Below are 26419 nucleotides of genomic sequence, written 5' to 3'. Positions count from 1 at the left end.
GCAATTGTTCCAATTTCATAAGTGGGCATTTTTTTCTGTAGACATATATTGAAAAGGTGGAGCCTAGGTGGTTCTTTATTATCTGCGGATCCTTCTACAACTGTGGGAGAGGAGAATGTAGTAAAGTTTTGCCGTTTTCTTTTAACCTAACAGTGATTAAGAAAGTGGATTATATATTCTGTTGACAACTGTAAAGTCAATTTATCTCAAAACTGCAAAAGCCAACAACTAGTATTTATGATGTAATACACAGGAAACAGGCTCTAAAAGGAAGTGACGTGCTCAGGGTTCCCCTGCTACTAAGTGCCAGTATTAGGGTGCAATCCCAGGACTTTAGAGTCTATGTTCTATGCGCCTTTCATAACCCTGTTGAGTGAAAATGAACATGTACTCGTTGTATTTTAAAAATACAAAAGTAGTACATTCTCACTGTAGAAAAATATAAAAGTAGTACATTCTCACTGTAGAAAATCTAAAAAGCATAGGAAAGTATAGAGAAGAAAATAGAAATTACTTATAATCCTATTACCCAGAGATAATCACTGTTAACATTTTGGTTTGTTATTATTTCATTCCCATTTCTTTCCTTTGCGTAAATGTTTTTTAAAAATTTGGATTGTATTTCATTGTTTTTCTCTTTATCTTCCATTTCATCTAAATCATTTCCCCCATGGCATTAAATATTCTTTAAAAATGTTTACAATGGGTGCCAAACCATCATATGGCTAGATCATCATTCACTTAAACCCTGTACGGTTGAAAATCTAGTTTTCTTCGTCCAGTTATATATGATGCTGGCATGAATAGCCCTTCTGTTAATCTTTGTCTACTTCTGATTACTTTCTCTGTATGAATTCTTAGAGAATTAAGGTTGATGATACTGAAAAATTGCTTTTCCAGAAAGTAGCAGTTAGCCCCACTTCCAACAATATATGCCATTTATGACGTTTCTTTCTCCTCATTATGTTTTCTCTGGTGTTGAATAAGCTGTGAGCTATAACGATAGGCTTTACCACACTCACTACATTTATAGGGTTTCTCCTTTGTGTGGGTTCTTAAATGTAGAATAACTTGAGAAGTCTGCCTGAAGGTTTTTCCACACTCGTTGCATTTATAGGGTTTCTCTCCCGTGTGCACTCTCTGATGATCAATAAGATTTCGATTAGAAGTAAAAGCTTTCCCACACTCATTACATTTGTAAGGTTTCTCTCTACGATGAAGTCGCTGATGTTCATTAAGGGTCTTCTTTAAGATAAAAGCTTTCCCACACTCATCACATTCATAAGGCTTCTCCCCAGTGTGAATTCTCTGATGGTCCATAATCTTTGTATTAGAAACACATGTTTTCCCACACTCCTTACATTTGTAAACTTTTTTTCCTTTGTGCATTCTCTGATGTTGAGTAAGGTTTGAACTACGGCTAAAGGCTTTCCCGCACTCGATACAAGTGTAGGGCTTCTCGCCAGTGTGAACTCTGTGATGTGAAATGAGACCAGAACTCCGACTAAAGGCTTTCCCACACTCCTTACATTCATAAGTTTTCTCCCCACTGTGGATTCCCTGGTGCCGAATGAGGTGTGACTTACCGCTGAAAGATTTCCCACATTCGCTGCATGTGTAGGGCTTCAGTCCAGTGTGGATTCTCCGATGAACAACCAGGTTGGAGCTATGACTGAAGGCTTTTCCACACTCCTTACACTTATAGGGTTTCTCTCCTGTGTGGATTCGTTCATGTACTGTGAGGTTTGCACTCTGACTAAAGGCTTTCCCACATTCAGTACACACATACTGTCTCTTTTCAGCCTGACTTCTCTCATTTATTGTAGGGTCGTCTTTTTCAGATTCTTGGTCACTCACTTCTGTGAATGTTTTATTATCCTTAACTGTCTTCTGTTTGAAGTTTCTCGTCTTTCTCCTCATTTTCTCTTGCTTGAAGCATCCCAGTGGCCCCTTGAGTCTTCCCTTTCCCTTCAGAGGAGCTTTCTAAACACTGACTTCCTTGGCAACACCTCTGCAGAGTTCTCTTGAAAGTATGAGATTCAGATTTTTCGGGAATGATGTTTTGGAATCAATACTTCCTAAATCCCCGTTTCACCATCTGACAGAAGAAAGAAAAGTTGCACATGTAACCTGCTGTCTATACTAGAGGAAGGAGAATTATCCAAGGATAACAAGATGTGGCAGAACACAAGGTCCCTTATGGAAAAGTAAGTGTTCAAAGGCAGGGGGACCTGATCAAAAAGATAAGAAAAATGAGGATAGACATAGAGGCCAATGGAAAGGCTTATGGAAAGCCAGGGGCTGACAGGAGCCCAACATGTCCAGCATCAGAATGAACGATGAGTAGTATAAAACCCATCCTGGTTTCTTCCTGTCTCATGCTCTACTCCCAGAATTGGAGCCATCTAACTCCTAATCTGATCCCTAGAAAAAATGCACTGAAAGATCCTTCGTTCAGTAGCTTAAGTGACTAATCTTCAGATCAGTTTAGCATTTAGTTCATGCTGACCTGTTCCCCTAGTACCAGTGATAGAGTGGCTGGAACAAAATAGGTGCTCAAAAATTGTTTTATAGAATATTAACTCGGATTTTGTCTTAAGGTATGACTAAGATTTCATCTTTTGCTTTGGTCTAGGTACTACATCCCTCTTCTTAAACTTTGTTGTGATAGGGGTAACACAATTCTTCCAATATTGGAGCGTAGTCACATCACAGCCTACTCTGTAGGGGCTGGTCTGTAGCTGGATCCAGCTGTATGTGCTAGTTCAGTCGTCTGCTTTTCACCAAGCAGTCTATTGGGTGAACCTGAGAGGCTGAACTGGGAAACAGGGTTAATTAAAGCATGGCAGGGGAAACTCTAATAGGACCTTGCATGGTACAGTGGTAAAGTATCTAAAGATAGCAATAGGGTGAGAGCAGCGGGCAGCACAACCAAGAGGGGCCAATACATGAAACCAATGCCAGGGATGAGGAGGAATTTCCCAACTGGTTTGACATAAAACTCTGGACATAAAGATATCCCTAGCAGACCTCAATCTACAGGGGGTTGAGTCATAAAAGAAAACTGAAAGATGACTCCATGATAGTAACACATGACTAATTTTCCTTTTACTATGTTCCTTTTCAGACTTGTCCATATTCATAATTATATAGTTGTAAATATACAGTAGATATAATTTTGCATCCTACTTCTTCTACTTAATTTTTATAAGTATTTTTCCCGATTGCTATTAACTCTTCATATGATCATTTTCTGACTGCATAATTCACCACCAATTAAACTCCTTACAGTTTACCTACAATTTTTCTAGTGTCAGACATTTCTGTTGTTCCCTGAGTTTTAACCACTATTAATAACGCTATCATGATCACTCTATACATATAAAGTTTTCTTCTCATTGACATATATTCCTAGGATAAAAGTTCCACAAGTGAGTTATTGGGTCAGAAGGAATGATGTTGTTTTGTAGTACTACCTACTGTTTTTCAAAAAGTTTGACCAGTTTTCATTATCCCATAGCTTTCTGATAAACTGAGTCACACTCTCTGAAGGAGGGACATATCCAATGGTGAGTGCACAAGGCCAGCAAGAAGAGAACTATGGAGGTTAGAATTCACATCTCAGAAGGGTGGGTGCCACCGATATGATACACAGGCACATATACACAGACTCATGCCCAAGATATGGAGGGCAGGCAGAGAAAATGGTGGGGGAAGAGGGGTTCTTGGCAGGAGCCTGAGCACACTCACATCCAGCTGCTATTACCCTCCTAATCAAACAGGAGTTAGCAGGTGGAGGAAACTCAGTGAGAAGCCAGGGGAACTTCAGAGCAGAGTGGGACAGCAAGTGAAGCCACCTCCAGAGTTCTGAGAAAGTTGATGGTTCTTTCTCAGCTTCTTTTCCATTTTTAATCTTCCCTGAAACTTTCTTTTCTTCATACATTTCTTAAACTAGTAATTATTGAACACTCTACCCTGTACATATCTCTGTCCTGGGTCTCACGCAGGGAAATTTTTAAAAAGCATTGTTGCAGAAAAGTGAAACCATTTGTGGTATGAATGAATGGATGGATGACTAGGTAGATAAGTTTATGGATTTGCTGTTATGAAAGCGTCCCATTTTGCTGGTAAATTGTCCTCTGCTAACTTGTGTTATTGTTTAATCCTTCTTCTTTCTACAGTATTACTTATGAAAACTCAGGAAATGACTTTAGAGGAACAGACTCCCATAATTACTAGAACAAAGTATGTTAGAGATTCAGAATGAGACAGTGCCCTGAAGCCAGGCCCCGGATGTCTCATTTCTAGGCATGGCTGATCCAATGCTCCCCAGTTAGCTAGTGCAGTAACTATTATATCCTTAAAGGCTGTTATGGAAAGATTAGTCCTGCAGCCTTCCAAAAAGAGATGTTCAGGAAAAACATTAATAACCAGGTATTTACATGACTCCATCTGTCACAAGCAATAAATACCATTATTGAACGCAAAAAAAAAAAAAAAAAGTTCTGTTACACACTGTGTCCCTCCAAAATTCATATGTTGAACCCCAAGCCCCCAATGTGACTATATTTGGAAATGTGAGTTCTAAGCGGGTAATTAAGGCTAAATAAGGTTATAAGGGTGGGCCCTGACCCAGTAGGATTAGTGTGTCCATATAGGAAGACATACCAGAGAGCTAGCTTTCAACTTGCACTCCTGCCCCCTTCCCACCAAATACACAAACCAAGGAAAGCCATGTGAGCACACAGCAAGAAGGTGGCTATCTACAAGCCAGGAATAGAGTCCTCACCAGAAACTGAATCAGCCAGTCACCCTGATCTTGGACCTCTAGTCTCCATAACTGTGAGAAAATAAATGTCTGTTGTTTAAGCCACCCAGTCTGTGGAATTTTGCTATGGAGGCCCAAGGAGACTAATATAAACGTGAAATATCATACCTACTTTTAAGGAACTTACAATGGAGTGATGACAATACACTAAGAGAGTAAATTACAAATTTGCAAAGTACCCAATCAGGGGATGAAGGGGGCTAGGAGAGGGAGTGAGTACTGGGGCTTGAGACGCTTGTGGAAAGGTGCTTTAAAAAGGCAGAACTTTGGCTGAACCTGAGGATAAGTAAGAACTGTTTTCTCAAAAGGATGTTAGCACAGGGTTGATGTACTCAGAAATAAGTGGGAGGTTACACTATCACATAGCTTTATGAGGGCAGGGATTTTTGTCCATTTTGTTCATTATTGTATTCCTAGCAAAGTTCCAGGCACATACCAAGCACACAAAAAAATTTTTTTTGTTGTTTCATGAACAAATGAGGAAATGAAACAATTGAGTTGTGTGAAGTGATACCAGCCAGAACACTGAAATCGCGGGGCAAAAAATATGGATATAATCTGCTGGTCAACTGGAAACAAGTTCTAAATGGAAGAGTGAAATCTACCCTTAATTTCCTCTCTGTTTTCTATATTCGTTTTTTGTTTTTTTTGGCTGTGCCATGGTGCAGCTTGCAGGATCCTAGTTCCCTGACCAGGGATCTTACCTGTGCCCCCTGCAGTGGAAGCTCGGAGCCCTAACCACTGGATCACGAGGGAATTCCCTCTATTTTCCATATTCTTTTTTCTACCTTGCTACTCTATTTTCTTGTTACTTTCCTTCTCATTCTCACTTGTCAAGAACAAAGTTTTTCAAGCATTACCATTCATTTCCCCTAGTCCCAGACTTCCCTCCACCCCTAGAACATTCATGTTTCTCTGGGCTTCATGAAGTGGAAAACAGGAAAGAGGCAGCTGGGGTATCCCATGAGGAGTAAACTGAGGAAAATAAAAAGAAAGAATCCAAGAGCTGTCACCTAGGAGTAGGGTGATCATATACCCTGGTTTTCCCGGAATAGTCCTGGTTTATACCTGCTATTCCAGCATCATTATTCTTTATTTTTAAAAAAAAAATTTTTTTTCCAGCATCATTATTAATAGTGCCCCCCTTAATTCACAAAAGCATCCCAGTTTGGACAATAAATTTTGTATCACCCTACTCAAAAGTGAAATTAGGAAAAGAATGCTTTCGGAAGATTAGCCCAGATGGATTAGAGTTGAAAAAATGAATGGAGGAAGGGAAATGAGTTGGGAGAGAAGTTTAGGAATGCAGTATGGGTGACCATTAGAGGGCCTGCCACTTTCTAGGTGCTGAATAAATGTTTGTTGAATGAATAAACAAATGTATGAGATACTGAGACCCTAGTTCAGAATAACAACAGGATAGAAAACAAGTCCAGCTATTTCCAGGAAAGCATATGCATATATTACAGACTGGATATAGAAGATGACTAAAGAAAAGAATTCTAGGCCATCAGATCCAGGTCTAAATATTGAGAATGGTACTATCACTAAGAAAGATGGGGATGTGGGAAAACACTTTAGACAAGAGGAGGAAGAATATGTCAGGAATACTAATTTGAGAATAAGACATAGGGGACAGATGAAGTCATGAAAATGTATAAGCTTGCTGAAATAGAGATTTTGCTTAAAGGGCAGGCAGAGAGAAAGAGAAATGCACAAGGACGTGCTGCAAGGATGCTCAGGTGGTTCTGGCGGACCTGAGGAGGAAGCAAGACTTGTCAGGAGAGCAGGTAGGGATAGTTTGAAGAGAGTTTGATCAAAAGGAAACCTAACTATTTGCCCTCTGCCCAAATGGATGGGAAATTCCCTCAGAAATTCTGGAAGAATTCCCAGGCAGTAGGGAGGTGGGGTCTTAGCTAAAAAAGTAGGAGGAGGGACAGATGAGGCCATAAGGATAGCAAGTCACTAGGGGTATCCAGGCAACTGGGTGCAAAATTACAATCTCAGACAACCAGTAAATGGAAGAGGACCAATGAGGCCCCACAGGTCTCTGACCCACAAATCCCTGAGACTGATGGATGAATGTCCTGATCTCAGGAGCACCATTCATTTCAGGCTGTGAGGAACGCACAAAGGGCAGAGTTCTATCCTGAGAGAGAGAGAGAGAGACAGAGGTTTTACCCAGAGACGTTGTATTCCTTTAATTCACCAGCATCACCAGCCTTTCAGGTCCCTCTGGGCAGTGGTCACATGGTCTTTGGTTACTGTTTAGCTGCAGTGGAGTGATGAATAAGAGGCAATACCTGAAAATAAATTCCAGAGAAACAGATGAGTGAAGTGTAAAAATTTAAAGGAAAAAAAAAAAAGAACTATTAGAAATTATCTTGATCTCAGGGAAAGGTCTAGGCCTTAAGCATAAAACAAAAGCTTACACCATAACAGAAAAGCAGATAGATTTGACCATATAAAAATTTCTTCACTTAAAAAAAAATTAAAAATCTGTAATATAAAACAGAGTTGCCTTATACCATAATTCCTTCTGTGTATGTCTGTGTCCCTCCTCACATGTATACTTTAAGCTCAAGCCCCCAGAGAACAGCGCCCATGATATTGGTATGTGGATCCCACACAGTGCCTGGAACATAGGGCTCAATAAATGTTTGATTTGAAACGTTAAGTAAGTTCAGGATTCTATCTAATTCTATTTGGGTGTAGGGATGGTGAGAAGTGCACCCTCCACACATGACCACCCTCATCCCTCCTCTTCACCTGTTTATCCTTTGGTGCTTCATATTGTCGAAACACCATGACAATACTGACATTCTTGGCAGTTCTGTCTTAACGGGGCCATCCAAGGGCTTAAATTCCCTAAGAGACTGACCTAGTCTAACTGCTCAGAGATTCTCAGAATGTCAGAGTTGGGAGGAAACTCCTAGACCACCTCGTCTCATATTAAAATTTTGAGCTGGGGAAACTGGAACTTAGAGGAGAGCTGGGACTCAAGCCAAAGTCTCCTGACACCCAAAATTGAGTTCCACTACATCACCCTTCCTCACCAAAACTCTACTCCTCAGGGTCCAGAGGTCCTCCTCCCAATTCTCTGTTTCTCTCGAGAAATGCTCCCTTTCAGACCTGGTTCCCATACTCTCTAGCAGGCAGGATTCCCATCCCCAGACTAACTAATTTCACAATAAAGATCTCACCTGCCAAAGAGAAGGGAATGGCTCACTTTCACGCCTGTGCACAGTAGCCTCACTCCAAAGGATCTGCCCAGCACAGATCTTGCCTCATCTCTTCCTTCGGTTTGGTGAAAAAGTTCCTAGAGGGGTCTTGGATCATTGTAAACACATAGAAACGACTTGAGTTCTCTGAGAGCTCAACTGCAAGTGGACACTCAGGGCAATGTCCCATCCCTGGGTCACTTCCCTTCCTATTGAACTGAGAGCAATAAGGATAATCATTCCCATTTTAAAGATGAGGAAATGAAGCTCCCAGAGATGGAATGACTTGCTGAAGGTCGTATGGGTTGTAAGAGATAAGCCTTCTGCGTCGGAAGGAAATCCTCATTCCATCACACCACGGTCGCTCCTTTTCACCTGTTCTGTTGATATCTAAGTCTCCACATTCTCCTCTAATTGAAAAATGCATTCCAAGTGAGAAGTTCTCTGCAATCCAGCTTTCCAACAAAAGTTTGCAGAAAAGGGATGAGGGAAACTCTGCTGAGTCAAATGTCTTTAGAGACAGGAAGAAATAAGGCTTTACAGGGATGCTAGAAGGAGAATTTTTTTGTGATTACCCAGCTCTCAGGATCACTAGGCCTCAAAATCGGTTTTGTGTTTCCCCCTTCAGATTCCCAGACCCCGCGTCTAACCCTTCAAGCTTGTTCCATTTCTTCCCTACCAGAATATAGCTCTGCCTTGTACACAACTGTAATCCCTGGATCTAATACACTACAAGTTGGTGCTAAGTATTTGTTGAATGAATGAATGAGTAACCTTCGGCAAGGCTCTGCCCTCCTCTCTGGGTCTGCTTCCTCACTGAGAACACAGCAGGGATTGGATTAGTGATCTGAGCCAAATACTTAGGTGTTGCGGAGCCCTTCGAGAGACTGGGCGGGACGTGGACCGCTTTTACCAGGGAGGCCCCATGGCTAGCAACAAGGATGATACAGTTCTGTCACCACTGTCAGCTGGTCCGAGTGAGCAGCTACGCGGAGGAGACGAGACCCAAGACAAAGGAGCAGCGCAGAACAAGGGGACCGGGGCCCACAACGACCCCTTGACCTGCCGCGCCCCCGTCTCCGCAACGGGCAGCGGTGAAGGAGGCCTGGCCCCCGGCCTATATGCCCCACCCGCTCCCAGAACCGGCCCGAAGCCCCACACCAAGCTGCCACATACCCCGCACCGAAAGCGCCCGACCCATATCTTGGAACAAAGCGGAGAAGGAACTACGTCACCGACTCCCCACTAACTCCCACCCTAACCCTCTGGTCCTTCTAGGCATCGGGAGGTTTCTGCATCTCTGTGCCCCCTTCACGAGCCCGCAGGTCAGGGGACGCTCTGGCCCCGCCTCCCGCCCAGTTTTACTCTACCATTGGCTGAGAGGGCGAAAGGGCGTGGAGAGTTCAGCCAATAGGCGGAGAGACCCTGGACGGGGTGGAGCCTGGGGAAAGGACTTGGTTAGGGCGGGAAGAGGGACCAATCAACTGGGCGGCCAGACTACCTTCCTCGAACTGAAACTCTCTGAAGTCACACCCCCAGCTCTGGCTGCTGAGCGGAAAAGTCATCCTTTTCACACATCCTTCTCCTTTCAGCCTCAAAGTCAGGATCGGCTACCATTTATCGGCAGCATATAAAAATACGTGTCGAGTGCCTACTATGTCATTGTTCTAGGCTCTCCAGATACAGTAGTGAAGACAATGAACTTACTGCCCCATGAAGCTTACCTTCAAGTGAGGGAGACAATGGATAAATAAATACCTAGAATGTAGTAGTACCTAAGGGGAGAGAGAGAGGGCGAGAGGAAGAGAGGGAGGTAGAGAGAGAGAGAGAGAGAAGGGGGTAGGTGGTGGGTTCTAGGCATCGGGAGGTTTCTGCATCTCTGTGCCCCCTTCACGAGCCCGCAGGTCAGGGGACGCTCTGGCCCCGCCTCCCGCCCAGTTTTACTCTACCATTGGCTGAGAGGGCGAAAGGGCGTGGAGAGTTCAGCCAATAGGCGGAGAGACCCTGGACGGGGTGGAGCCTGGGGAAAGGACTTGGTTAGGGCGGGAAGAGGGACCAATCAACTGGGCGGCCAGACTACCTTCCTCGAACTGAAACTCTCTGAAGTCACACCCCCAGCTCTGGCTGCTGAGCGGAAAAGTCATCCTTTTCACACATCCTTCTCCTTTCAGCCTCAAAGTCAGGATCGGCTACCATTTATCGGCAGCATATAAAAATACGTGTCGAGTGCCTACTATGTCATTGTTCTAGGCTCTCCAGATACAGTAGTGAAGACAATGAACTTACTGCCCCATGAAGCTTACCTTCAAGTGAGGGAGACAATGGATAAATAAATACCTAGAATGTAGTAGTACCTAAGGGGAGAGAGAGAGGGCGAGAGGAAGAGAGGGAGGTAGAGAGAGAGAGAGAGAGAAGGGGGTAGGTGGTGGGGGGGCTATTTTATAGATGACAGGGAAGGCAGAGACAGGAAGTGAGCAATTTAGGCATGTGGGTAGCTGGTGGAGTATTCCTGTTAGATGGAACATCAGGAAGCAAAGGCCTTAAACCAGAAGGAAGGGGGCGCACGTTTTGGTGCATAAGGGATTTGGATATGTCCCAAATAACACTGGAGGGTTTTGGGACTGAGAAGTGACATGATCTTACCTTTTTTTTTTTTCCTGCCACATGTTCAAAGGTTTATTAGCTATCAGATATGAATGGAGCCAAGAAACCTGTTTTTCTATAAATTCTAATTTCTTGCTTTCAGTCCTTAGCCATTTTGACATAAACCTTGCATAAAAGTTTCACTCCATGACATAACGTTTTAAAAATTTGCTCTGGCTGCTCTGCTGAGAACAGTCTGAAGGTGTACAAGAGTAGAAGTAGAGAGATTAAGAAGCTACTGCACTATTCCAGATGAGAAATGATGGTGGCTTGGACTAGCTTAGAGGTGATTTAGGTGATGAGAAATGGTCTACATATATTTTGAAGGCATGTCCAGCATGATTTGCTAATGAATTGGATGTTGATTAAGGATGACTCTATGGTTATTGATCTGAGCAACTAAAATAAGACTGTCTTTTGGAAATAGAGTAGACTGAAAGAGGAACAGGTTTAGGGAGAAGGATCAATAGTTTTAAAATTAAGTTAAAGATGCCAATTAGACATCCAAGAATAAATGTCAAACAGGCAATTGGGATAGGGGTCAGGAGTTCAGTGAAGAAATCACAACTAGAGATGTAAATTTAGGTGTCGCTATATAGGGCAGGATGGGACAATCTAGGGCGTGACTGTAGGTAAAGAAGTCATCTGAACAATGAGCTTTGAAGCTCATTAATCAATAGATGTGTATTGAATACTTAAAGCATACCAGGAGCATTCTTATCCATCAATTCTTATAGGTGGCACAACATTTTCTAAAGAAGATTGAGGCACAGAGATTCAGAGAAATGATAAGACTTGCACAGGTTCATACTCCCAGTTGATGCTGGAAGTAGAACTCAGGAGCACAACACTATTGCCACTACATCAGAAAACACGTAAGAAGAATATTCATGTACATTATGACCGTAATGATCAACTTGGTCTTGCTTTTCACCTATTCTTTTATTTGGGGGAGGAGTTATTAATTCTGATTAAAACTCTTAACTCCACCTCTGGTCCCAGGGGGTAACAATATTTCATTAATATTCCAGCCCCAGCTGGTCTCTAATTTTAGAGAGCACAATGAGGACACATGTTAAAAATACAAATTCCAGGCCACCCTATCCAACTTGTTGCCTTTATCCACAAGGATATTTATTTTTTCTGACAAAACCTATTCATTCAGTCCAGAATGATGTCACTGTTCAGAATCAGAGTATTTGTGGGGTTCATAATTGCCTAAATATTCAGCAATTTCAATCTTTATCATGACATCTGTCAACCAAAGAAATTACAACTCATTTTTGGGTAAATAAAATCAATATCCTGTTATCCAGGTCTTACTTTATTGGTCAAAATGGTGATAACACAATGCTTCCCTCCGGTAATTCACAGTCTCTTTGAGGATATGACTCTCTGGCTTTAAGAAAAGATCAGGGGGGAGTTTCCTGGTGGCGCAGTGGTTAAGAATCTGTCTGCCAATGCAGGGGACACAGGTTCGAGCCCTGGTCCAGGAAGATCCCACGTGCCGCAGAGCAACTAAGCCCATGTGCCACAACTACTGAGCCTGCGCTCTGGAGCCCGTGAGCCACAACTACTAAGCGTGCGTACCACAACTACCGAAGCCCATGCACCTAGAGCCTGTGCTCTGCAACAAGAGAAGCCACCACAATGAGAAGCTTGCGTACCGCAATTAAGAGTAGCCCCTGCTTGCCGCAACTAGAGGAAGCCTGTGCGCAGCAATGAAGACCCAATGCAGCCATAAATAAATAAATAATAAATTCATTTAAAAAAATAAAGAAAGAAAAATCAGGGACTTCCCTGGTGGTCCAGTGGTTAAGAATCTGCCTTCCAATGCAGGTGACTTGGGTTCAATCCCTGCTCAGGGAACCAAGATCTCACATGCTGCGGGGCACCTAAGCCAGTGCGCCACAACTACTGAGCTCGCAGGCCACAACTAGAGAGAAGCCCGTGCACCACAGCAGAAGATCCCACATGCCGCAAGGAAGATCCCACGTGTGGCAACCAAGACCTGATGCAGCCAAAAATAAAACAAATAAATAAATAAATATTTTTTTAAAAAGATCAAAGAATGCTTCAAAAGTATAAAAGTGAATGGGACATTACTGCCATACACACACACACACACACACACACACACACACACACACACAGGGCTTTCATGGGCATTAAATAATTTAAGCCTCAGAGTAATTTTATGGCTTAATGCTGTCCTTATTTTTATCTATTTTTACTTTTAGTTTTTTTGTCCACGCCACGCAGCTTGTGGGATCTTGGTTCCCTGACCAGGGATTGAACCTGGGCCCTCAGCAGTGAGAGTGTGGAGTCCTAGCCACTGGACCGCCAGGGAATTCCAATGCTATCCTTATTTTTAGGTAAGGAAACTAAAGCCTGGATATGTCAAATGATTTGCTTATGGTTGCACAGCTAGTAGTGGACAATTCGAAACTTGGACTGGGTTTTCTGACTGTAGATCCTGTGTTCTTTTATCTACTGCCACACTGCCTCAAACTATAGATTGCATTTCTTCCAAAAGGTGTTGAGTTATAACAAGCCGTCCATAATCCCTTTTTACCTTTTTCAAACTTTACTTTGAAACTTTCAAACATGCATATACCCTCTAGCTAGATTCAACAACTGTTATTTTGCCATATTCGCTTTTTCTCTCCACACACACGTACACATTTTATTTGTTGTTATTGTTAGCCATTTGAAAATATGTTGAAGAGATCATGAGCCTCCAACCCTAAACACTGCAGCATGCATCTCCTAAGAATAAGGACATTCTTCTACAGAAGCAAAATATAACTGTCAGATTTAAGAAATCTAAACAATTGTATATTATCATCAAATGGGCCTAGTATTAAATATTACATCCATTCCATATTTAGTGTCTCCATTGATCCCCAAATATCTGCTACAGCTTTTTTAAAAAATTCAAAGTTCACTCACTGCATTTGGTGGTTGTGTTTCTGAAGAGTCTCTCTTAATCTAGAACAGTTGGCCAACTGTTTTCATTTCACTGACTTTTCAAAGAGTCTAGGTCAACTGTCTTATATAGTGTCTCACATTGTACAAATCAAAAATCAGTGAATCGGACTTATTTTCTCATCATCTCCCCCTATATTTCCTGTAAATTGGAAGGTAGGAAAAGAGGCCTGATTAGATTCAAGTTAAATCTTTGCCTCACTGGTGGTGTTAGAACTTATGCATTACATGCCATCCTTAATTTCTTTTTCTTTTTCTTCTTGTTTTGTATTTTGTGTGTACATTAAAATTTCTCCATAATAAAAAGTAAAAACAAAACATTAAGGCTGGCAGAGGGGGGAATTAGAGGGAGGGATAGGTAAAAGGTAGGGAATCTCTTTTTGAGGTGATGAAAATGTTCTAAAACTGCCTGTGAGGATGGTTGCACATGCATGTGAGTATACCAAAAATCATTGAACTGTACATTTTACAAGGATGAAGTATATGGTATGTGAATTATATTTCAATAAAAACGTTAAAAACAAAAGTCAGGAACTCACCTCAGGGAACCATTCGTGTGCCTGCCATAGTGCTGAAATGTCCAGGTTTCAATAGAGAGTAAAATACAGATCGAGGAGCCATTTGGAAGACAACCCAGGAGGCAGTGGTCACAGTGTTCAACCTAGGGGGAAATGTGTTCACTTAAGAATAAGGCCAACTCCTCACATTAGCAGGTCAATCCAGACTTGCCCTTCCGTTAAACTGATATCATGGGCTACGTTGTGTTCCTCGCAAATTCGTATGTTGAAGTCGTAACTCTCAGGACCTCACAATGTGATTATATTTAGGGATAGAGCCTTTAAAGTGGTAATAAAGAGTAAATGAGATCATTAGGGTACATCCTAATCCAATACCACTGTATAAGAAAAGGAAATTAGGACATAAACTAACAGAGGGAAGACCATGTAAAGATAGAAGGGGAAGATGCCCATCTACAAGCCCAGGAGAGAGGTTTCAGAAGAAATCAACCCCACTGACACCTTGATCTCAAACTTTCAGCTCCAAAACTGTGAGAAAATACATTTCTGTTGGTTAAGCTACCCAGTCTGTGGAACTTCGTTATGGCAGCCCAAGCAGACTAATACACCCAACTTCCTTGAGAAGCAACATACTTCCTTGAGAAGCAACCAACTCATGATTCCCCCAAGAAGAGGAAAAGGGGTGTTCCAGAACCTGGAGATGCAGAGCAGGTGGCATGTCAGAAGATGGCTTTACACTTGATATTAATTATGGGCCAAGACATTATAGCTTCTTGTTTGGGGGAGGGCAGGTAGAGCACAGCTTTAGCTCTGCCTCAATGCAAGACATTCCTGACTCTTATTCGAGCATATTGCTCTGGGCAAATCAGAGGCCCCCAACCAGATGTGCAACTTCTTCAGTGCTTGCAGAATTTTGGGAATTGCTCAGCTGTTCCTGATTATACAGTTCAAATATCCCGCATATCCACTCTCAGTGGAAACCTCAGGGAGCCCCTGAGGAGAGGTGAATTGTCTAGAGTTATTCTAATGGTTCTCTTTTGAAAGTCTTTTAAATAACTCACTATCTCGTTGTTTCAGTGCTGCTCATTAGGACAGATGTTCACAATGGATAGCGTGGTAAGTGCACAGCTTAGCCTGGAGAATACAGTTGCCAGTGGCTTTAATTTTAGCACCATAACAGCTGCCATGACCACCTTCTTCATAAATGGCCCCTGTAGTAGGCTGCACATACCTCAAATCCTAAGGGCACCAGTAATGTGGCTCCCAGTGAGAGCTTGAGCGTCAAAGATTTTTGCTCATTGTTGAGGCAGCCTGACTAGAGGTTTCACTAGTGGCCTTTTTCTGAAATCAGGTCATGCTGACTTGCCAGGGTCCCTACAGATATGGTGTAATTGCATCATTCTGTTCCGTCCTTCCCTGGGGAGCAACACAGACAGTCTCAGAGAGGGGATATAGCATTTTTCAATCTCACCCAAATGGAAATCAAAGTATAATGTATACAACCTGGTGGATGAGCATGTACCTATGCACCCCGTGGCCCTGAACATGCAGCCGTTGTTACCACTCCTCATTTAATCTTAGAGGAATATATATTGTCCTGTGATTACTCTGTCCTTTCATCTCATTGTACTCAAATCTTGGGTGACTGTTGGCCCTGTCCCTTTCCATCCACAATCCATATGGCACCAGCTTGGGAAACTTAATATCTTGTAAATGCATCATCCATACACAAGACAATGCAACTGGAAGGGACTTGGGGGAGAAGCCTGTTAGATATCATAAAATGCCATCTGTACATACATCTCTAGAAACGTTTAAGTCATTGGACTGCGCCACGTAGGGTGGAAAAACATTATGTTTTCAGTCAGCTGCAAATTCCTAACCAAGAGTCACAGATCAGAAAAGGGGGTGGAACACCAAATATTTCTCTCAAACTGTGTTTTCACGCAGGGTATTCACAGGTCTTGAAAGGGAAAGCACACCCATCCTACAGGGCATCCACCTGGGCAAAGTACAGGCCGTTGGTCCTGTGCATATATTAGTGGGAGGACTGTTGTGGTTCAGTAAGGAATCAGTCTACAATGTCATATCCTGTGTCAAATACATGTACCACAAAGTACCTGGAGCCAGCTGACATCATAACACCTTCCCATTATCCCCCTTGGGCAAGAGTTTTACAAGGCCCCATCAGGCTAGAACACAACCTAATGTTAGGGGGGATGGGGGTTTGTTTTTAATTTTCTATAGAGCAAAAGCCACCCTGTGGGTATTCACAATTTGTCCCTAACACCTAGAGCATCCTTTGTAACACTCCAAGAGGTCGACAACATCACAGAAATGTCTTCCAGCATGGGATAGTACTCATCAACTTGTCGGCACCCAAAATCTCTGGACCTTTCCTACTGGTCTTAGAAGCTGAATTACCAGCGTTTGGGATGCAGAATATAGCTGTGGAATATTTTCTTTGTGTGTAAGAGGTAAGAGGGTAAGTGTCCAGCTCCTAACACGTTTACCACCATATTTGGTCACCTGAACTATCTCCTGGATATAAATTTTGTCTGATTTATTTTGTTTTTTTTAAATTTTTGGCTGTGCCGCCCGTCATACAGGATCTTAGTTCCCGGATCAGTGATCGAACCCGTGCCCCCTGCAATGGAAGCGTGGAGTCCTAACCACTGGAGCGCCAGGGAAGTCCCAAACTTTGATTTTTAAAAATAAATTGGGAGCCCCGCAGCGCGGAGGTCGAAGAGGCCTGCGCCAGAGGTCGGCGATGCGGCGCGAGAGGCGGCGCGGGAGCGCGGCATCGAGGCCGCGCTCGCTCCATGATCCACTGGGTGAAGCTGGGCCGCGACAGCGCGGCCGACTTCTGGCGCTGTGAGGACCTGTGCCCGCTGCAGGACTCGGTGCCTCTGCTCGCGGTGCGCGCCTCCCTGCGGGAGGGCCTGCTGAACTTCAACGCCGACCGCCTCCGCGTGGTCGACTGGGCGCCGCCCCTGAGCACCCTCTGCCCCTGATCTGTATCCAGAGCTTCTTCCAGCCACGGCTTGGCGAGACAGTATCAGACTACCAGAAGGCATGAAGAAACCTGGGCTGAGAGTCTTCGTTACAGGAGACCTGATCTTGACTGTATGGCTGGTTTGAGGCGCATCACTCTGAACTGCAACACGCTCATTGGTGACCTGGGTGCAAGTGCTTTTGGAGAATCTCTTAGTGAGGATTTGTGGCTTGGAGCACTTGACCTGCAGCAGTGTGGCCTCACCAATGAAGGAGCAAAGGCTTTACGAAAGGCCCTTGAAACCAATAGAACTCTGCTCGTTCTGGATATAAGAAAAAATACACTTGTTAATCATTCTGTGATGAAAGCAGTTATCGAAAAAGGTCTCCAGAATGGAAGGAGTGCCAAGTCAGAGTACAAGTGGATAACTTCTCCATCGGTGAAGGAACCATCCAAAGCTGCTAGACAGAAAAAGAGAACTATAATTTTGGGAAGTGGTCAAAAAGGAAAAGCTACTATTAGAATTGATGTCCACTGGAGCCCCCAATAGAAGCAAGATGAATATTCCATTCCGCATTGGCAACACCAAAGGAGATGATGCTTTAGAAAAAAGATTTCTCGACAAAGCTCTTGAACTCAATATGATCTCCCTGAAAGGGCATAGGTGACATTTTTGTCACCCCAAAAGGAAACTCTGTACCCATTGAGAAGCTACTACTTCGCTCTCTCTACCAGGCCCTGGAGACCACCAATCTGCTTTCTTTCTCTAGGGATTTACTTATTCTGGATATTTCAGATAAATGGAATCATACAATGTGTGACCTTTGTGTCTGGCATCTTTCACTTAGCGTGATGTTTGTGAGAGTCATCCACACTGTAATATGTATTAGTATTTCATTGCTTAAAAAAATGTTTTTGGCCGTGTAATTGTTTGATATTTAATTGCTCCATTCCTTTTTACGACTGAATTACTACTCCACTGTAGGTATATACCACAATTTGTTTATTCACTCATCCATTGCTGGACATTTGGGTTATTTGCATGATTTTTCTATTGTGAATAGTGCTGCTATAAACATGTGTGTACGTAGGTTTGTTTGAGTGTTTGTTTTCAATGATTTAGGAGTGGAATTGCTGAGTCATACAGTAATTCTGTTTATCACCACCAATCTGCTTTCTTTCTCTAGAGATTTACTTATTCTGGATATTTCGGATACATGGAATCCTGGAAGGTGTGAGATTTGTGTCTGGCATCTTTCACGTAGCATGATGTTTGGGAGAGTCATTCACACTGTAATATGTATTAGTATTTCATTCCTTAAAAAATGTTTTTGGCCGTGTAATTGTTTGATATTTAATTGCTCCGTTCCTTTTTATGACTGAATTACTCTTCCACTGTAGGTATGTACCACAATTTGTTTATTCATTCATCTATTGCTGGACATTTGGGTTATTTCCATGATTTTTCTATTGTGAATAGTGCTGCTATAAACATGTGTGTACGTAGGTTTGTTTGAGTTTGTTTTCAATGATTTAGGAGTGGAATTGCTGAGTCATACAGTAATTGTATGTTTATCCCAAAAAACACACCCCAAGAAACTTCCTGAAAGTCTGTCCTTGTCTCAGAACCAGCTTTTCAGGGAACATGACCTGCAACAGTATGGACAGTGTCCCATGAGAGCTTATTTGTGATGCCTGGGGGTCTGGAGTTGGCAAGGGCTTCCCTTAGGAAGTGGCAGCTAAACTGAGAGCAAATTCAATGTTTTTTCCTTCCTTCCTTCCCTCCTTCCTTCCTTCCTTCCCTCCTTCTTTCCTTCAGAGGGATGACATAGATGTTTTACACAGTATATCCTTTTAAAACTTTTGCATTTGAACCCTGAACTTATTCATAAGACAAATAAATGATTATTTTAAGCAGGGTATTAGGGCTCAAATTATTAATATCATAGAACCATTGCAGTGACAACTTGAATTGGAAACAATTTATTAGGAAAAAATATGGAAGCTTTTTTATAACAATTTTGATAAATAAAAAAGTTGAGAAATACAAAAAATTGGGAGCTCTATCACACTGCTTACTGTAATTCTTTACTTGCATTGTGGACTCATGAATGGAGCAGAAGCCATGTGCTATAACTAAAAGCTTTTCTACACTTATTCCAGGAATAATATTTTTCAAAAATGTGTACAAAATAATAGAAGCTCTGGATGAATGATTTCTTGCCCTCTAAAATCCAAAACAGATTATAACCCAGGTGGGTTTTGTTATGTCAAACAAAAAATAAACTATAACCAAGGCTTTCCCACACACAAATAAGTAGACTTCCTTGTAAGCATAAAGTCTCTGGTGGATGTTTCACACAACTGAATGTTTTCTCACACTTATCTCAGGAATAGTTTCTTTTCTCAGTTTGGAGTTGCTGAGGTAAAATAAAGTCTGAGTTGTGACTGAAGGTTTTTCCACATTCAGTTCTTTTAAAACAAAGCTATTCGCAACAGGTAGAGCACATGGAAGGAGCCTCCGCTGTACCCATAGTGTGAAGGCTGAGCGCAAAAGAAAAGAGGGCTCTGGGCAGAAGGTTTGCAACCAGATTAGCAAAATGTTGAGCTGCTCCTTTACTTCTTTACTGCTGCACAGCATATTAGTAATATACATTTATAACTCACCTTCTAGCTCCAAGTCTAAACAAACAATTTTAACAGCATGCAAATAGAATATAAAGCAATTCAAGGAAAACCCACTTTCCCTATCTTGGGGCAAATATTGTTGATTAGTGAAGAAAAAGACAAATGAAATATGAGGCTAATAAAAAGTCTCTGCAACTTGAGGCAGTAAAAGGACACATGAAAAAAATATATTCAAGGGACCTCCCTGGTGGTCCAGTGCTTAAGACTTCGCCTTCTAATGCAGGGGCTGCGGGTTCAATCCCTGGTCGGGGAGCTAAGATCCCACATGACTCTCAGCCAAAAAACCAAAAATCATAAAACTGAAGCAATATTGTAACAGATTCAATAAAGACTTTAAAAATGGTCCACATCAAAAAAAAAAAAAACACCACAACTTAAAAAAACCCAAAAAACTTGACAATCATGAAAGGAAAACTGAAAGGAAACCAAAATGTAAAACGTTATGGATGGGGCTTCCCTGGTGGCACAGTAGTTGGGAGTCCGCCTGCCGGTGCAGGGGACACGGGTTCGAGCCCTGGTCCGGGAAGATCCCACATGCCGCTGAGCAACTAAGCCCATGCGCCACAACTACTGAGACTGCGCTCTAGAGCCCGCGAGCCACAACTACTGAAGCCTGAAGGCCTACAGCCCGTGCTCCGCAACAATAGAAGCCACTGCAGCGAAAGGCCTGCGCACTGCAGCAAGGAGTGGCCCCCGCTCGCCGCAACTAGAGAAAGCCCGCGCACAGCAAGGAAGACCCAATACAGCCTAAAAAATAAATAACTAAATAAAATCTATATAAAAAAAATTGTGGATGAAACACAGCTCTAACTACACATACAAAAGAGAGTAAAAGAACTTTACAGAATACTAGGTGCAGCTTTATGCCACCCTTTGACAGTCCAGTAGAAAGGATGATTTCCAGATACAGATCACCAAAATTTACACAGAGGTTGAAACTTAAAGAGGGCAGTAACTGAAGAAACCAAAATGTTGCTAAAGATTTATACTTCTCGGTAGGGCAGGACAAAAAAAAAAAAAAAAAAGACTTGTCCCTCTCAATTCCCTCATCCCCCAAAATGGATCAAGCCCAGTTATTTTTACTGTTCAAAGAATAATTCCCACATTATTCAAACTCTTCCAGAGTACTTAAAGAAAAACAAATACATTTTGCAAGGCAGGCAAAACCTTATTAGTAAATTCAATTTAGTTCTGTACTTAAAACATCATGAACAAATGGATTTTATTCCAGGAGTGCAAGGAAATTTCAATTATCTAGAAACTTGCTCCCCCTAAAATTACAAAAATAAAGGACATTATCCATAAAATTACATATTTTTTTAAAAAAAAACGTGGTAGAACTTAAAAACCATAACAAAAACTCAAAATACAAAACAATAATAATTATTATAGGGTATAGTATGTGCCAAGCACTGTTTTAAGTGCCTTACACTTATGAACTAATTTTACCCTCACAGCCCTGAGGTAGCTCCATTTTATACATGGAAGAGCTAGACACAAGGAAACAAAATGACTTACTCAGGATCACACACATAAGAAAGTAAGGAGTCAGGATTTGAACCTAGAGTACCAGGCACAAAAATCTATTCTCTTAACTACTGTATTATACTGTTGCTTCTAAAAATAGGAATAGGGACTTCCCTGGAGGTCCAGTGGTTTAGACTCTAAGCTTCAGATGCAGGGGATGTGGGTTTGATCCCTGGTCAGGGAACTAAGATGCCGCATGCTGTGCGGAATGGCCAAAACAAACAAACAAAAAAATAGGAAAAGAAGGAAACTTCCTAAACTGAATAGAAAATTTATCAGAAACCAACAATGAAGTAACAATAGTGAGACTTCCAGGGGTACACATAGAAGATATCAGTGAGGGCTTTATATGAGATATCCTATGAAGAGATGTCACTTCTATCTTTAGAAGCTTCTAGTCTGGTGGGGGATGGGGGGAGGGGAGATTGTGTCCAATTTAAGGATGATTCAATTACAGAGCTGTTTTCAAAAGGTATTTATTAAACAACTACCATATGAAAATTATTATCTATATACTAAAAGAAATAGATACTATACCCAACCTCAAAGAGCCTATAATAAGTTGGTATGAACACATATGCATTAAATTGAGAATAATTTACAACGCAATTTAACAACAGTTGTACACATAGCACCAGCTAACTCAGAGCACTGAGGTCCAATGAATAGCAGTTTAAGATGAATGAAGACGTACTTGAAGAAGAAAGTCTTTCAGAGATGAGTTGGATCTGGCAGGTTCTGAGGGACACAGATTAGCAAAAGAAAAGACAAAAGATTTTCTAGACAGGGAACATAAGTGATGAGGGACTATATTAGAGTAGAAATTCAAAAAGTAGATAAGCAGAGGGTGTGGAGAAAAGGGAACACTCTTGCACTGCTGGTGGGAATGTGAATTGGTACAGCCACTATGGAGAACAGAATGGAATATTACTCAGCCATAAAAAGAAACGAAACTGAGTTATTTGTAGTGAGGTGGATGGACCTGGAGTCTGTCATACAGAGTGAAGTAAGTCAGAAAGAGAAAGACAAATACCGTATGCTAACACATATATATGGAACCTAAGAAAAAAAAATGTCATGAAGTACCTAGGGGTAAGACGGGAATAAAGACACATACCGACTAGAGAATGGACTTGAGGATATGGGGAGGGGGAAGGGTAAGCTGGGACAAAGAGATCAGCTCGGTGCTTTGTGACCACCTAGAGGGGTGGGATAGGGAGGGTGGGAGGGAGGGAGACGCAAGAGGGAAGAGATATGGGAACATATGTATAACTGATTCACTTTGTTATAAAGCAGAAACTAACACACTATTGTAAAGAAATTTTACTCCAATAAAGATGTTTAAAAAAAAAAAAGTAGATAAGGAGGGCCACAGCCAAGAGAAGGAAAGAATGAATCAGTACCTTGGAGAACGACTTTATATAAATGGTAAAATGGAGGAAGTGGAACAGAATAAGGAAATACCTCTCTTTGGGAAGTACACATTCTGATTTTGGGATGCCTAAGTAAGAAATGAGATAGATTTTAAACAGATGAAAAAAAAAGGAAGAAGGAAAGAAATCTACAAGCACATGAAATGTGTAGTCCTTAGTGGGGAAGGACCATACTGTTACTCCCACTCTCCCACCTTTGTGACCACCAGAGTTTAGGGAATGATCCACTTTGATTAGTGGTTCCAAGAGGAGACCAGGGTGAGCATACTTCTTATATAGAAACCTTAACTCAGAGTTCCTTGCTGTCTTAGAGAATCACGTCTTAAAAAACAGACCGAGCCAGACCTGAGTGCTTTTCTCCAGTGTGAGTTCGCTGGTGGTGATTGAAAGTAGAACGCTGACTGAAGGCTTTCCCACACTCAATACACTCATAGGGTTTCTCTCCAGTGTGAACTCTCTGATGCACAATGAGCTGTGAGCTGTCACTAAAAGCCTTCTCACAATCTTTGCACTTATAGGGTTTCTCCCCAGTATGAGTTCTCTGATGTACCATAAGACTGGAGCTGTAACTGAAGACCTTCCCACATTCAATACATTCATAAGGTTTCTCACCAGTGTGAATTCTCTGGTGTATAATAAGATGTGAGTTTTGATTGAAGGATTTTCCACACTCTTTGCATTTATAGGGCTTTTCACCCGTGTGAAGTCTCTGATGTCGAATGAGACATTTACTCAGACTGAATGCCTTACCACACTCATTACATTCAAAAGGTTTTTCTCCAGTATGAATTCGCTCATGGTCAACAAGTTGAGAGTTCTGATTGAAGGCTTTCCCACACTCACTGCATTTGAATGGTTTTTCCCCAGTGTGGAGGCTCTGATGTCGAATAAGACATTTACTTCGACTAAAGGCCTTGCCACATTCATTACACTCATAAGGCTTCTCCCCAGTGTGGATTCTCTGATGGTCAATAAGATTTCTGTTGGAACAGAAAGCTTTCCCACACTCATTACACTTGTAAGGTTTCTCACCACTGTGAAGTACCTGATGGCGGACTAGGCTTTTATTCCGAATGAAGGCCTCCCCACACTCATTGCATTCATAGGGTTTCTCCCCAGTATGGGTTCTCTGGTGGTCAATGAGTTGGGAACTCTGAGTGAAAGCTTCTGCACATTCGTTACATTTATATGATTTCTCCCCATTATGGAGTCTCTGGTGTTGAATGAGATGGGAGCTGTGGCGATAGGTCTTTCCACAATCACTGCATTCATAGGGCTTTTCCCCTGTGTGGATTCTGAGATGGACTACGAGCTGAGAGGTCTGCCTGAAGGTTTTGCCACACTCATTGCACTCATACGGTTTCTCTTCAGTGTGGATTCTCTGATGCCCAAGGAGGTGAGAACTCCGATTAAAAGCTTTGCCACATTCATCACAGTGATAGAATTTCTGTCCCTTCAGAATTCCCTGATGTTCTGCAGGATTTGAGGACAGATCTGGATGTTCCTCAAGTTCCTTATATTCATCACATTCATCTTCTGTGCATTTATTTTTATCCTCTTGTGTTAATTCCAAGAAATCACTCTTCAGTCTTCTCCCTTGTTCACCTGAGGGTTGAACTTCTAGCTTCTCTAAAGCCTCTTCACAGGCATCTCCAGCTTCTGGTCCTCCAGGAATCACTCCATAGAGTATTCCTGAGGTCCTATCAGATGACACTGATTCTTCAGAAATTTTCTGCTTTGGAGGCAACTCTGAACTCTCCATCCTGTTCTCACCTGCTGCCAAAAGAAAGAAGAAAACAACTGTTACCCACTCTTACCCTACTGAGGAAATGAACTCTCAGGAGCCTATGTACCTAAAAAAAAAATTCATATTATGGGTAAGGAATGAGGAGACACATTGAGAACAGGAGAGAAAATGAGAAAACAGCTCAAATTTCTCTTCATGGACAGAAAAACAATAAGGGGAAGCTGGTCAGTGGAGGAAGGCAGAAGAAGAGCTATCAGGACAGAGGGATGCTGAGCCAGCAAAGCCAGGTGAACAGGCCAGTTGAAAGGCAAGAGACCAGACTGTAAAGCATGGTGTGATCTTCCAGAAGTCACTTAGATGCGACGTCTCCTTAGTAAAATGATGAACTCTAAGATCCTTTCCAACCATGATATTGTATGGTTCCACAGTTCTCAGCAAAGATGTTGGGGAGAGAGAGTGGTGGCAAATACCTCAAATCAAATATGAGAAACAATGTGGGCAAACCTGAGAGTAGAAGGGAAATTTATATTATGAGGATATGATGAGAAAAAAGTGTATATAAAGGAGTGATTCTGGTATAACAGGACAGTGACAAGATTTGGAGAAGCCATGGGTAGAGAAATACTGGGGAAAAGTATTGAAGGGGAAAGCAAAGCTATAAAATTGGGCATCCCCTAGTCCCTGGATCACTGGACTGGTAAGTACAATACTGCATGCCTATAAAAACTAGGAATGGGGCTTCCCTGGTGGCGCAGTGGTTAAGAATCCGCCTGCCAATGCAGGGGACACGGGTTCGAGCCCTGGTCCGGGAAGATCCCACATGCCGTGGAGCAGCTAAGCCCGTGCACCACAACTACTGAAGCCCACGTGCCGCAACTACTGAAGCCCGTGCACCTAGATCCCGTGATCCGTAACAAGAGAAGTCATCGCAATGAGAAGCCCGTGCACCACAACAAAGAGTAGCCCCCCCAAGCCGCAACTAGAGAATGCCCGCGCGCAGCAACTAAGACCCAAAATAAATAAATAAATAAATAAATAAAACTAATGGGGGACTTCCCTGGCAGTCCAGTGCTTAAGACTTCGCCTTCCAATGCAGGGGGTGTGGGTTTGATCCCTGGTTGGGGAACTAACATCCCACATGCCTCTAGGACAAAAAACCAAAACATAAAACAGAAGCAATATTGTAATAAATTCAATAAAGACTTTAAAAATGGTCCACATCAAGAAAAACCCGAAAAAACTAAGAATGGCATCAATAACTTGAAATATAAATCAAACATGTTTTTGTTATCTTGATAATCAGGAATCATAAGGAAAGTGAGCAGTTGAATATTTGCTTTTAAATTCTAGGATTTTTCAGTACAAAAACTGGGAGAAGGCAGAGCAATTATGGTTATAGCTTAACCAAAAAATGTTGGTTCCTTTCAATGACATCTACATCAGGGCTATAAACCTTCATGCTAATTTAGTGTGTGCAAGTTATAGATGTCTGAATCTCTCACTTCTAAGCCCACCCTCTCCAGAGTAGGCTACTGTCCTAGACCGGTCAACCCCAGAACCTGCCCTAACAGCTCCTTCCAGGAAGCAGCCCTACCCCAGTCTTTCTGAAGGAGAAGCTGGGGCAACCATGCTTTGTGCCAAACAACCCAGCTCATCCATGATGGACAACAGGTGACTGGAACAGGGCCAAGCACTAGACCCAAGTGTAGCTTATCTGTAGATTAATCATCCGCCTCTGTGCAGCCAGGACCAAAGTTCTGCTCAAACAAAGATGAGGGCTTCCCTGGTGGCGCAGTGGTTGCGCGTCCGCCTGCCGATGCAGGGGAGCCGG

The 26419-nt window shown here is 42.3% G+C and overlaps 2 protein-coding genes across 6 annotated transcripts in view; both read right to left on the bottom strand.

Annotated features, from left to right (window-relative positions):
* Positions 1-654: 654 nt before the first annotated feature.
* Positions 655-9274, bottom strand: ZNF660 (zinc finger protein 660). 3 transcript variants are annotated; one of them, XM_007121455.3, is made up of 4 exons: positions 9226-9274; positions 8032-8157; positions 7010-7131; positions 655-2098 (listed from the first exon to the last, which is right to left on the bottom strand). In XM_007121455.3, exon 4 carries the CDS (start codon positions 1918-1920, stop codon positions 940-942), a length of 981 nt encoding a protein of 326 aa, XP_007121517.1. In that variant the 5' UTR covers positions 1921-2098; positions 7010-7131; positions 8032-8157; positions 9226-9274; the 3' UTR covers positions 655-939. The 3 variants fall into 3 exon arrangements, with proteins under 3 accessions (XP_007121517.1, XP_028335345.1, XP_007121518.1); XM_028479544.2 differs by lacking the exon at positions 8032-8157 and having other exon boundaries at positions 9226-9254; XM_007121456.3 differs by lacking the exon at positions 9226-9274 and having other exon boundaries at positions 8032-8254.
* A 4986-nt stretch (positions 9275-14260) lies between these two features.
* The window catches only part of ZKSCAN7 (zinc finger with KRAB and SCAN domains 7), a 21739-nt gene continuing 9580 nt past the window's right edge, over positions 14261-26419 (bottom strand). The window contains exons 6-7 of one of the 3 annotated variants that reach the window (XM_055079939.1): positions 23187-24617; positions 14261-14341 (exon numbers count right to left, since the gene is read on the bottom strand). In XM_055079939.1, coding sequence (XP_054935914.1) covers positions 14337-14341; positions 23187-24617 — 1436 coding nt within the window. In that variant the 3' untranslated portion in view covers positions 14261-14336. Of the gene's footprint in view, positions 14342-22598; positions 24618-26419 lie in introns of those variants that run through there. The other 2 variants (XM_028479541.2, XM_028479542.2) reach the window with 2 other exon arrangements.

Source organism: Physeter macrocephalus, chromosome 18, assembly GCF_002837175.3.
Source record: "Physeter macrocephalus isolate SW-GA chromosome 18, ASM283717v5, whole genome shotgun sequence".
Taxonomy (NCBI): domain Eukaryota; kingdom Metazoa; phylum Chordata; class Mammalia; order Artiodactyla; family Physeteridae; genus Physeter; species Physeter macrocephalus.
This window is presented reverse-complemented; position numbering and strand designations above follow the sequence as displayed.